Raw genomic sequence first — 13,366 nt, forward strand, 5'->3', positions numbered from 1 at the left:
CCTGCTTTCGCGTTCCTTGCGCCTTCCATCAATAGAAATTTTTTGGTCACCTGGTTTTACATAAAACCACTATAAGTGATTTGCAAAATGTATCTGAACAAGCACAAAGCATACAGGCGCTTCTTGGCAATTTTTTAATGAGTTACGCCCCGTTTTTTAAGTGCGTAAGTAAAGCTTGTCATATTTAAGAAGTACCAAAGGCAGATATTACTTCATCCGGTCCGAATTTTCCTGCTAGCAACAATTCCACCCATTATAGCTGCGATATTGAAGATGGCTATTGCGATAAATATTCAGCAAGATGTACACGTAGTTCAGCATTACTATTATTCTATAGAATAATAATGATGAACAAAAATATAAACAAGTTCTAATTCGACTCGAGTCAGGGGGTCCGTTTTAACCCCCAACTCTACGTGCATATATTTGTTATATAAGGCAGGCTGTGTCTCTATTACCGTTTACTTGAAATTGCAGACGTTACCCTATACGCGCATTATTTGTTCATGGCCTTCGACCAGGACCATAATGGCACCGTCACTTTCCAGGATTTTGTCACAGGACTTTCCGCTCTTTCCAAAGGTACAATAATTGATAGTTGTTTTTCAGATAATTTCTCGTATTTTTTTTATGCTATGATCGTAGTCAAGTACTCGCACGGAGCACACGACTGAGCAAAGGCACATCGAAACTGGCATAACATTAAGGACGAGTTAAGGACATTTGTTCATGCCTCAGGTAATCGTATGTATAACATGCTCATGCGCGAGTACTTGGTTAGCCACGGAATATGTTCTTTCTGTCTAATATGTGCGATTGGCCTGATATTAAAAACGCTATTTTTTTAGATCCTATAGGGCGTGGCAGATAATAGATACGCATTATATAAGTATATTGAATCTTAGGGTGGAGTAGCTTCACGGATTGGCAAAATTTCTGTTCATAATTTAATGTCTCTCTAACGAGCCCGACCGATACGAACGTGTCACTGCTAAACACGGCAACTTCGCCGGACTTCATTACCGAAGTTTTAGAACATTTCTTTTTCAAAAATCCTTCAAACTATGAATGGGTTAATTCGATAGAATCATTTTATCTTAAGGTCAAATCTGACTTTATCATGTGACTGATCTTTTTAATACAAATGTCGTAGTTTGTGATTAGTCTAAAACAGCTGCGCTATGACATAAGTTTAGAAAAATATCAACTGTGTGCTTTTATTGAACTTATAAACGGTAGCTAGGATTATAAAGACACAATATATATATATATAATGAGATCTGTTTAATGATATACACACATCATTTAATAAATCTCACGAGTATAATGATAGGAGCTACCTTAACAAAGGCGTCTCTCCTTGACGAGACGACAACGAAATGATTCCGAAAGTAATTGTATTATACCGACTAAACTTCCGAAGGAGAGGTTTAAGTAATAATAGATTACCCCTCAAAGGACATTAGTTGCCCACTGTTGACTCATATTCACATTAGTTTTCTACCTATTTAGTAAAATGTGTCGATCATTTTAGACGATTCTAGTTTTCGAGGGGTTTTTTGTGACTAAGTCAAAATCATTCATATACGACATGGGTCAAGAAATATAATCCTATTTGATTGCGTGATGACCTGCTATCTTTAGCGTTAGTTTTGAAGCATGTAACACGCAAGTACGAGATGGTGACTATATCACGGAAGTATACATAAGCATTCAGCAATAAAAGCGAAGGTGCGACCGATAACTAGAACTGGAATCACCGTCGACTTATTGAACAGGCCGGTCTCCTCTATGACAATCGAGAAGCCAACTAAAAAATTGTCTATTAAGAAGTATACAATTTTTCCTGCTTTAACTGCTCAATGTAATTGTATCATATATAAAGACATTCAGATACAGGTACAGTAAATTTACCGTAAAGTGTTTGACAGATTTTAATTTTTCCGAGGACCAAAAACGCTGTCTTGTAGAACTCCGTTTAAGAAGAACGTTGAAGAAGAAAAACGTTAACTTTGTTTACGTAGTGGTAAGGAAATGTTAAGGCAGACCGCATCTTTCCCTTGAATACATCATTGAATTCAAGATTTTCCATTGAAAGCGTCTACTTAGCCCGATAAAAGTCACACAGTGACTATATATATAGACCTCATGTTCGATTCTCGGAATGTCGCATATTCGAGACGCTACACCGTCCGCTGGTTGCCTACCATCGAGCCGTTCCCATGATCGTTCGAGGGCCTACCTACAACGTAACATCGTCCGCCATGCAGCCCTTTTCCAGCGCCTTGCCCCGTCATATGGGCCCGAATACACTGTTGTCCGGACATCATTTGCCGTAAAAAATTATACGTAGTAGTAGTAGGGCGTGACCATATATCAAATTGGTTGATTTGTGAAGTGCGCCAACCGAGCCTCTACTTCCATTACAGTTAGAATCATTGCTCAATTCTGTGAGGAACCGGGTATGGGACGGCTCACTATACTTCATTATTATTAATTGAAGATAAAATTGTATAAACATAACAAGGGAGCTAAATTTTCTAAAAAGTATTTACACAAATGTCTTTAAGCAGCAGTCGGATCGTAAGCAAGCCTTCCGAGGATCTCACGAGATGCTTCCAATTGGAGATCAAACTTCAAATATAAGGCGACTGCTTGCATTCTGCGATAATTTGGCTTATATGATCTATATGCAAAAATGTCATTGCTCAGCGCTATACATATCTAGTGCTTATTATGTTTAACCCGTTTGCTGGTTATTAACCGGTAACGATAAACGATAAATTTCTGTATATTACTGTAATAGTTAGTGAGATGCTTATACACAGTTGTACGTATGAAGACTTGTAACCGGTATTTTAAGGACTTTATATCGGGTGTCTTCAACGAATGTAGATAAAAAAAAAAAAGCCCTTCAACGGTATTGACAAACCCGTTATTGACGAATGAGTTTCTCTACTCTTCTGTATTATCTTGTTATATTGTAGGGCTTGACATTTGAATTTACGTAAAAAAAATCCTTGAATACAATCCGCCGCAAATGTCAAATACAGTCAAGATTTTTGAAATATTGAGAGTTTTAGTAGTAGTTTGATCTTCACGAACAAAAGCGTATAACCACTGATTCTGAAGACATCGAATTACGCGATCTTGGAAGAGATTGCATTGCCTGCAGCCGACGTTCGATGGCAGAAAATGTGTTGTATCTAACTGTGCAAACGCAAGGAAGACTAAGCTCACCTTTTCGTCTGCTTACTCACAGATGTTTAAATCGAAAACGAGCTATCTTACTCGACCGAAAAAACATTACTACTCGATCGTAATTGTACCATTATATTCAGTTGACAACGCACCAGTATGGGCACAAATGGTACTTATTGGAAGAACGTCCCGCCCTTATATAGCAATGGCAATGCCTCGAACTGTTAATACGGGCATAACACTTGGCTGCGTGACCCATTGAGTCGTACGCGCTCTCACCCACTTCTTGCCAATATAGCAGACGCAGTGATTTCCGTTAATCGTCGTCCAGGATTTGCTGTGAAGAGGTTGTGTGTACCCCAACTATTGTTGAGCCGTCGTTGTAGCTGCTCTATTTGCTTGAAGCAAAACTTTAGCCTCGCCTGCGGGGACCGTGTTCGGTGACACACATACGAGAGATCTTCTACGAGTCGAATTAAGATCTAGTAGTGTCGGTTACAACCGTCTACGTGCTCTAAGGCACCGCCACAGGCCCTTGGCCTTGCAGCTTGGCCAACCACTACGTCCATACTCGAATTAACTAGTCTTCAGTCAACTTCACTTCGACGTTTCTATTCTCTCGCGGTCACCAAGTTCACTGGTCATGCTCTAGTACCGGCAAAAGTGCCATTTATTCAAGCAATACCTCGACAGAAATGGCTATGATATATAGCCACGGGCTATATACATACATATATATGTATTAAACTTTCAGGTCCTGCTCACTGATAAATCGTCGATTACAAAATTCATTCACCAATGATAGGAAAAATGCCGAAGCGAAATCTGGAAAATGAGTAAATGGAATAGGAGGTCCCGCCTAAATAAGGGGGCTTAGCACGGAGTAGGGTGACTTCCTTTGTTCACTCGATGCAACTAGGCTTGACCGCGCTGCTTTCTATCGGATCCCAAAGTACAGGATCCTTCCACTCCTATCGAACGCACAGTATCGTCTTCATGGCATAGGTTCAATTTTTTGAGTTTAGGCCTGTTTCCTGCAACTACTTTTTCTATTTTCTGCTTTATATTTATGTGGACACCATTTCTCGTCCCCGTTGACAATTTTGTATAGAAACCAAATTCACGACCTGTTTACGGAACGTTATCTTTCTAAAGCGCCTTCGATTGGTTTTCGTTGATGTGAGTTGACCGATCAGGTCCGGGTGCATCGTTCATTTCCAAGATGGCACAGCTGATTTTTGCAAACTAGTCGTGAGCAATTAGAGTCGCAGTTGTTTACGGCGCAAACCTCTATGCTGTTTCAGCGGCTGTCGGATCTTGACAAAGAACGAAATGAAGTAGATGTTGAAAATGCGCCTCTTCTACTTGGAACCTTCCATTTTCGCAACAATCCGCATAATGTCGCGGTCACTACATAGAAAAATTGCCTCGGATTTACAGAGAAAAAGGCGTTTTCAGACACTATTTAGAAAAAAGGCGTAAAACCAAAAGGATACATATATGTATAATACTGGCTGGGTTGTGGTCGAATATTTTTCCCGTCTACAATACAGAAGCTCGTACTGCAACGGGCATGTAAATACGAATACAGAAAAAAGAGATAATTTTAAATATGATTTTGTCATTTAGACAATCATTTTTGTCTTTTCAGTGCATCGATTCTTCTACCGCTGGTCATATTTGCTTTTATAGTTACATAATATAGACCATCCGTTGAAATTTAATTGCTTGTACCCTTTAACGTACGATTCGTTTTGTACTAGCATATAATCAGTATAATCCGATAATGAGAGAATGCATTTTGAGCATATACATGAAACTAATTCTATAATTTTTGCAAATCATGCCCTGTTATACGAGATGTCAACTAATTGATCGCTACTTCGATATCGAAGGCCTCATATGACTCCGTAGCTTTGTAAGTGGCCACAGCCACGCGCCCACTCTTACACAGGATTCTACTTTTCGTCTATTGTTGCCTGGCCTGCAATTCCCCAGATATCCCATTTTCAGGAAAAGGACGTTCCATCTTGTTGCGACACATCCTTTACACATGAGTATAGCAGTCAAGCCACCTGTACGTTGGCTATACTGTATGCAGTATTGGGCAACAAGGAGTCTGCCCACAGGTCTATCCTTAGTTCACGGCTGTACATCGGTCAGTGCAAGCCGATACCAAGCAATAAAACAGGAGTCTTCAATAACAGGCGCGTCATTATGGCAGCAAGAAGCAATAAGGCCAACTAGGCTAAAACTACCACGATGACAAGAAATTCTCGGCCTTGCAATTTCACACACATTCCCGAACCTTCGCTGCCTAAGTTAAATAAGGAAGGAACAAAATAATAATAACGGCCAAACTGCTGAGGCATCAAGTAAGCATGCACGCTTTTACAGTTCTGTGCATTCGACGTCTCATGCATTAATTATTATTATTATTATTATATACAAAAACAATGAACCGATAAAAACCGAGAAGCATATCTAGAAACTAACGTCCATCTTCCTGTTTCAGTCGCTGAGCCGTAGGAACTCTTATGTATGAAGTTCGCGATTTATTCGTGTTGCCAAAGTATGGCGAGCTGACTCTACATGACCAATTTAATTTATTGCTATTTTCCGGCCTGTCTTAAAGAGGCTTACTTACGTTAGACAAGGCCTGAGATCGTACAGAAAGTCCATCACTTTGTTAGATAAGAACATTGGTGGTACGTATTAAGCATTGCGATCAAATGTAGGTATATTAAATATATCCTTTATTTTAGGACCTGATTTAGAGGGTGAAGAAAATCTGATTCTCGGTTATTGGGGGCTAATATCGCTATAACACCTAGAATAATATCAAATGAAATATTCAAAGGCTTCTTGATGAACCAGCAGGACAACAAGTTCGCTTTATTCTATCATACTTTAGTTAATCATGGAAAAATACAACTACTGCAAGATAAAATCTGCTATGTATGCATCTGGTAACAAGCTTCTTGCCGACAAGGGCTTATGGATAACTTGAGTAGTTGGAGCCACGATCGGCTTGCGTCAGGTGATGAGTACTCCCGCTTAGGCCAAGTGTTGTTATCCTTCTGAGCCCTCATCTCTAGAAAACAACGGCAGGAGCTCAGTTGAATTCCTAGGCACAAATCCGATATTTGGTGCAAAAATGTCGCCAACTAATGTCGAAGTTAGAGCATACTATGAGCAGACGACAGCTGATATATAGATAAATCGTGCAGGATCTAAATATGCAGAAGAGTTTTTCTTAGCCTGTTTACGCTAGTGAGAAACAGTTTATCCGCTATTTTTGGCATAAGGAGAAAGACAACATGCTCTAGAACGAAAGAGCAAGCTCACTGCACACGGGAACGCAGGCCGTCTCGTTGTTTTAATCAGATATCAACTACTATGCAATGCCTGTCTGCAGAACGAATCCCCATTAAGATTAAAGGCTTCCTTTCTTGCCTAAAATCGACGATTTGCGTTTATGCTAGTTCTCTGCACCTTCTAAAAAACAGGGGAACCTCTTAATGACCTTCAATAGAGTTTAGATCTAAAGCGCTTGAAAATTCATTAGAACGTCTCAAACAACATTCTTGGTACACCAGGATTTTTTTCTATGTAAAAATTTACGGGAGTTTCAAGTAAGCAGGTATCAACTCTTACTTAAGTTGTCCGGGTAAGCTCGCGCGACTATTTGTCCTGAAACATTTTTACGCTACTTGGACGTTTTAAGCCTTTGGGGCTCCTAGCTTGCTATTAGCTTAAAATTTAGTTCCACTAGAATGTACTATACATATCGTATATGAGTGACGCCTTAGCGAATAACAGGGAATATTGTCAAAATTACGGGTGAATAGTTTATCCCGTAATAAAGCGAGAATAACCGTGGATGATGCTTATACTAAATATACCTAACCGCTAGGAATGACACTTCTAGCAAATACAAAAAGTGGCGCTGAAATGTCGGTTTTTACAGTCCTAGAAGCGATTAAAAGAAAACGTAGTTGTGCTGCCTTGCATATCGCATTAATGGGTAACATTTTTGTTTGCTTACCATAAGGACACGTTGTGGCCTTGGTTCGACTCCGAGCATAGACACACTTCGTTTAGTGTTGTGTCCTAGCCATCTGATAGAATGCCCAAACACGATATCGGACGTAGAACTAGAAACACAAAGAGGCAGCGTTAGGGCTGGCACAACACCAGCAATAAAAACAACGACAATAGGCCGAGCATCGCGACGTTGGTTCTGATGGCCGCGACATGAGATTGCCTGACAAAGGCACGCAGGGCAAAAAAGGTATTTAACTGTCGTTTTTAGCGTGTCTCGGCTTTACATGTTGACTATGTAATTTTCTCTATTTCTGTATGGCCTTACGATCTCCTAGAAAGTTTTCGATACAATGCCGGACAACGGTTTCCAATAAATAACAAGTGGTCTATGATATCTCACATTTCATATTCAAGATTGACTAACCTCAGTTATTTGAGTATCTAAGAAAACGCTCAGCTGTCACAGTCAGCTTTACCTACCTCGCATGACAACAGGTAGTAACAGGTAAAACTGAAAATTTCTCGATAACTTCACGAATCATATTATTGAAGAAGAGCTCCGTACGCCTTATACTTCGAAAGTTAGTGCTCTCAATTTGCCTTAGATTCGCGGGGCCGTAAACAATTTCCCAACCTGGTTATCGGCGTGGATAGTGGTGCTTTTAAGTTTCGTCTACGATTCTAGCAAGGTAATAGCTCTCGTAAAATACATATTATATTTACTTAAAAAGTTCAGTCCGGGCAATGCGGTTGTGGAGGATAGATCATCGATATGATCAAAAATCTGACTCGAGAGGGCATTCAGTTTCTGCAGAAGATCACCGTGGAAGCATTATAGATAAAATAAGAAGAATTTCTAGTGTTTCCAGGTAAGACAGCGGTAATAGAGCCAAATCATATTATCTACTACGTGAATGTGGGAAGTGCTTATGTAAGCGCACCTATGCAAACTTAAGGTGAATCCGAGAAAATAGACATATTTCTATATCACCCAGTTTTTCTCTTTGAACAAATTTTAAAGCAACTTGGCAGACCTCTGACCGGCTTCCCTCAGCTAAAGGTTCACCCATCAAGCCTATCACAATGACTTTGTTTTTGTATGAAGGATAAATAACAGAACGACATAGTCCTCTTTGTGTTAGAACTGTTAATGGACTTCAATGGCATTTTCGGGTTGAACTTAGCAGATCTCGCCTTTGTCATTTCTAGGATCCCGGAGTTTTTGTGCAACCTATTCGCGGTAACATTTCGCTGATGTATACAATATATGGTCACGTTTAGAGATGTGTTGTGGTAACTGAGTTGGCAACTTTTATTTCGCAAAGTTTAGTCATTTGGAACTTTAATCGTCCCTGCATTCTGAATTTGGGAAAAGTGCAAGCAAAGGGAGCTCTAGCAGTGATTAAGTTGAACTGCTGGAGGAGAACCGAGCGTCCTTGGAGGCGCCGCCGCACTCGAAGTGAGCTATGAATTTGTTTTATAGCACACTGAGTACAAAACACGATCGTTTGCCTATGTAACCCTGACAATATGATTCAAGTTAACAAAATAAAAAACAATACAGGAAACTTAAGATGCAATTGCTTAGCTCTCCCAATAGTTACGGCAAATTTACAAAGAACTTCTACAACATAATGTTACGAATTATTTAAAAGTGGCATTCTGTTATCCCTATGCTGTATAATGCTTCGAGTGTCTAGCCTGAATTCTCTAACGGTCTCAGTTGAACGCTCCGATTGTATTTCACTGCGTGCATAGTACCTTGCGTGCTAGCCAGTCTTACGACGATAACAGCCTCGGCACACAAAGAGTCGAAACGGTTTCGTATAAAAATGGTCGTGCAATTAAAGTTGGCTTTTAGGAAAGAACACGTCGTAAAACAACGCGAACTTTTATTCAGCTGTAACCTGGACAGTTTCCTAGAGGCTGAAATAATCAATACAGATAAATAGTTTCTTATTTCAAAAAATCTATTATTTACGTTTATAATTTTTCAAAGAAACTTCTACAAATCTAGGAACATCGAGCCTGCAGATCCACGTTTACGTTATGTCATAGGGAGTAGAAAAGCATTGCCAAAGGTCCATTGAGGTTTCGGTTTGAAATATTGTTTCTAGTAGAGAAAATTATTTCCTATGTGCACTAATCAGATATACCTAACAGATGTGCCCTTGAGTAGACTGTCTTCCAAACAATGTCCGGAACTAATTTGCAATACCTAGACCAACGTGAGATAAACCACTCCCACGCTATATATATGTGTAACATTGATATACCAGCATTTAAGAAACCGACTAAAACGTTGTGCAACATCCTGTATACATCCAATATTGAACTTACAGGGTGTACGTACAATTGCAAATATATCTTGAGAGTTTAATGTATTCTCTCGCAGAATTTATTACTGTCTATTTTCTTTTAAAGGGCGTTTGAGTAGTACTGCCAGACACTATTAGAACGAGGCCTAATTTAAGTGATCCGGTAAAAGGGGGCTCAACCCTGGCGGTTCCATCAAGACCACTATCTACCACTAGCTCTTAGTTCCTCCTTTGAGCGTTTCCCCGAACCTCCTGAGAATCTCTTCTACCTTTTCTAATGGTCCTATGGATTAAAGGGACGAATGTTACGTGTTACTAGATTCGGGGATTATTACTGTTCGGTATTTTCTATTTATTATTTCAACATAATGTCGTTCTCACGTACGATTGAAATGGTATGATTTGTGGTTACCGTTTTTTTAGATTATGTATACGGTTTCTGTTCCTGTTTTACCTTATTAGAAAACCCTCATCGCGGGGAGCGAAATCTATATTGGTATTAGTCGCGTACGCGTACGCCATTTCGTGTGACGACCGAAGTTATGACAAGTTAGAGAAAATTGCCTCGAGGGAACTGATCATTGTCTATAGAAGAACAATAGTTATACATGTATAGATAATAGTATTCTCCATCATTGTTTATAACCTCGAAAAAGCCAGGCTATCACGATATTCTGCTTGATACAAGCTGAGCTGTTATTTTGCCATTGGAGAAAATGGAGATTGGTCCATTTTCTTTGTAGCATCACCAGCAGAAATCGAAAGGCTGAATCCGTGAGAGCAAAGTCTTTATACAGTACTCCAATGAAGTTATTTCAAAATACTTGAACATTTTACATAAAAATACAGCTAAGCTTTTCGAAAAGTAAGCGTTGAGGGTAGCTATTAGTTCCCATTATTTGTACATATATATATATATATATCGGAACTATAGCTCGGCTACTGATGGGCAAAAAATTTGTCGAAGGATTGAGCTGTGCAATACAAAAACCATCGTAGACACGAAGGTCACAATAGAGATTTGGATGAAATGCTTACTGCATCTTTAAAAAAAAAAAGCCGAACAAGCTTCTAGTGCTCTAGCGCCTAAGATTGACGGTCTGTTGACTGCGGTCAGAGTATTTCGCTGCCATTGCCCCACTCCTGGCTTCGAATAATGTAAAGCATCTAGCTTTAGATTATTCTATATATGAGGGGCGGTAAATGGCAAAAAACATACTTTAGAGCTAAATAATAACGGGTTGTTAACAATCTTTGTGAGCCATCACGCGCATGACGTAACGAAAAAAAACTAGATTGCATTGATCGAGACCTGTTGTATTGAGGTACTGAAATACAATTTCACGTATCGCTTTCGGTAATTGATCCTTATGGTCACAGTACGATCGGTTGTTTCTGAATATTGGTATAGGATCTTCATCAATGATGATATAGAAATCATAGACGATTGTCTGCGAAGAAGCGCAAGACGTTCGTGTGTCGAAAGTGTGCATGTATATTTGGGCGTGAAATAATAACATTTGCACATTATCAGCTGCACTAACCAATTGAACTCAGTGGTGCTTCATGATGAGGGGCTTTACATGGTACACAGTGTGATAAGATGATAGTGTTCTTGACTCTTAAAATATGTTTAGAATCTTGCCCGACCCGAAACGCAGATGTTTAAATGATGTGCGCCGGATTATACGCTACTAGGCCAATATATGAGTCGAATATATCTGATTATACTATACTTTTATGTGCACGTTTTTTGTACAGGTACACCAAAGGAGAAACTGCTATGGGCTTTTAACCTGTACGACATTAACGGTGACGGACGCATTACGAGAGACGAATTGATTGATATTATTTGCTCGGTTTACTCCCTCAGTGCTGATCGGGAAAGGACAGATGGAGCAGATGGGGACGATAGACATTCGAAGTACAATGAGGCGCAACTATCACATGCCGACCGGGTGTTTCAGGTATTATAACGCAACAAACATGACATGGCCCGATTGCACGCTGTACATCTGGTCATCTGTCACATTTTTTTGGCAATTTCTGAAAATTTTTGTTAAAAAACGATGCGGGGTTTCCTAAGGCTAACAAGAAATCGTCCTAGATACGTAATGCATTTAAGGCATAGTATCATCATATACCCTTTTCTGTCGCACGTTTTGTAAACACAAGACAATGACAGAAATGCTAGATATGTCAAGGTTCGCAAATTACATCAACGTAAAGACTCGACAAGAGGCGACTCTGCAGGTAGATGGTTCGAGACAAGGGTTCAAGATACTTCCTTATGTGACCAAAGTATAAGTTGTGCAATGCAACGTCAGTCCTCTTGAATAGGCAACAGAAAAAAACGGATATTTTTATTGTAACTTATATGAGAAGTCCATGCTTTCTTAACACCTTCGATTACTCCTACTGTATTATTACGTATTCTCCACTATTGGTAAAGCCTTACTTCTACTAAAAGATTTAGCTGATGTAGGTCTTGCTGGACTTATCTAGAGTTTTTCCAGCAGACCTATAAAACCGGATATATACAACATATACTATGCTAATCTTGGCCAACGTCGAAAATTAGCGATGTTCATAATTTTCAGAGAGATGCATCTTAGCGACCCACACCACGCCGCCCGGGCCTTGCTTGGCATAACTTAATGTGCCGTAAAGTCTCTTGCTACAACGAGATCTCTTCTTAAGAACATGTTTATATGTATATTTTACCCAAACGAAGGATTCTCAGAAAGAAGATTTTTCAGGTTCTGTAATAGACCAACTAATATTCTCTTAACGCCTTTGAGTAAAATAAACGATGCCGCAATGTGGTTTAGGTGGTTAGATTAGCAGTTAGTCTAGTGTTGGTTTTGCATTGGTAGTCGCTTTAAAAAACAAATTTTGTCATGCTGCTGTCTCATCCTTTCACGCTCACAACTGATATAAAAAATAAGTATCAAAAAATGGAAAGAGTCAATAAAAATTTGCTCGTTTTCGTTCGTAAGTGCTTATCCGGTGATCCTTTTTCTATGGCACCAACAACTATATCAAAAAGCCGGAATTTAAGGCTCACTATAAAAATATATTCAAGTATGTTGTAGGGTCTTCAAAAATCCATGGTAAACTTTAGGAAGAGTTAAGCATAACAAGTTCCTCAAGTTATGAGGTCAAGGCACTGCGACGAGCAGACAAATGTATTTAATATGTTCACCAACTTATAACTTTTATTGAAGCCTTAGGCTATACCGGCTCGCTTCTTGGAGGATATGTTCAGCTCCGTGACTCCTGTGTATCTCCTAATAGTGTCTCATCTATATAGTGTGCAGAATAAGACTGTTGGTCAACAGAACGCTTAGTATGGGGGGTGTCTTTTCCGCGTAAGGTGGGAAAAGGTTGGAAAACGACGGCATAAGGAGTAGTACTATAAAGCCTCGAAAAAAACTGGCTACTTACGAGGATAGATCCCTGTTGTCGCTTGAGCGCTTCAAAATTTCTTGTTGCCCAAGATCCGCGCAAGTGGCATAAATGATACGGCCAGAAGAACGACAAGCGCTGAACGAAGTTAATTTCCATAGTCTTTGCGGCCATATAATATTTTCAAAGAAAAATGTATTTGATACGATGGCTGGAGGCCGATATTGATTGCAACCAACGTGCGATGGTTGGTTTTCGTTTTACCGACCCAGTTTACTCTGAGCAACGTTCTTAAATCGTCGAATTTGCTGCACCGTAATGCGCAATTTTTAAAAAATCATATTTTTTGTATTTTCACATCAGCATCGTCTTCTACATTTTGTAAATTTTTC

General features: G+C 39.5%; 1 protein-coding gene across 7 annotated transcripts in view; it reads left to right on the forward strand.

Annotated features, from left to right (window-relative positions):
• The window catches only part of LOC111246746 (uncharacterized), a 64,147-nt gene that overhangs the window by 44,851 nt on the left and 5,930 nt on the right, over window positions 1-13,366 (forward strand). For 2 of the 7 annotated variants that reach the window (XM_022796863.2, XM_086982861.1), the window contains exons 6-7: window positions 478-582; window positions 11,328-11,533. In XM_022796863.2, the coding sequence (XP_022652598.1) occupies window positions 478-582; window positions 11,328-11,533 (311 nt within the window). Of the gene's footprint in view, window positions 1-477; window positions 583-5,199; window positions 5,577-5,716; window positions 5,910-11,327; window positions 11,534-12,166; window positions 13,361-13,366 lie in introns of those variants that run through there. The other 5 variants (XR_002671784.2, XR_015323225.1, XM_022796864.2 and 2 more) reach the window with 5 other exon arrangements.

The sequence above is a fragment of the Varroa destructor genome, unplaced genomic scaffold, assembly GCF_002443255.2.
Source record: "Varroa destructor unplaced genomic scaffold, Vdes_3.0 BEIS01000003.1, whole genome shotgun sequence".
NCBI classification, from domain to species: domain Eukaryota; kingdom Metazoa; phylum Arthropoda; class Arachnida; order Mesostigmata; family Varroidae; genus Varroa; species Varroa destructor.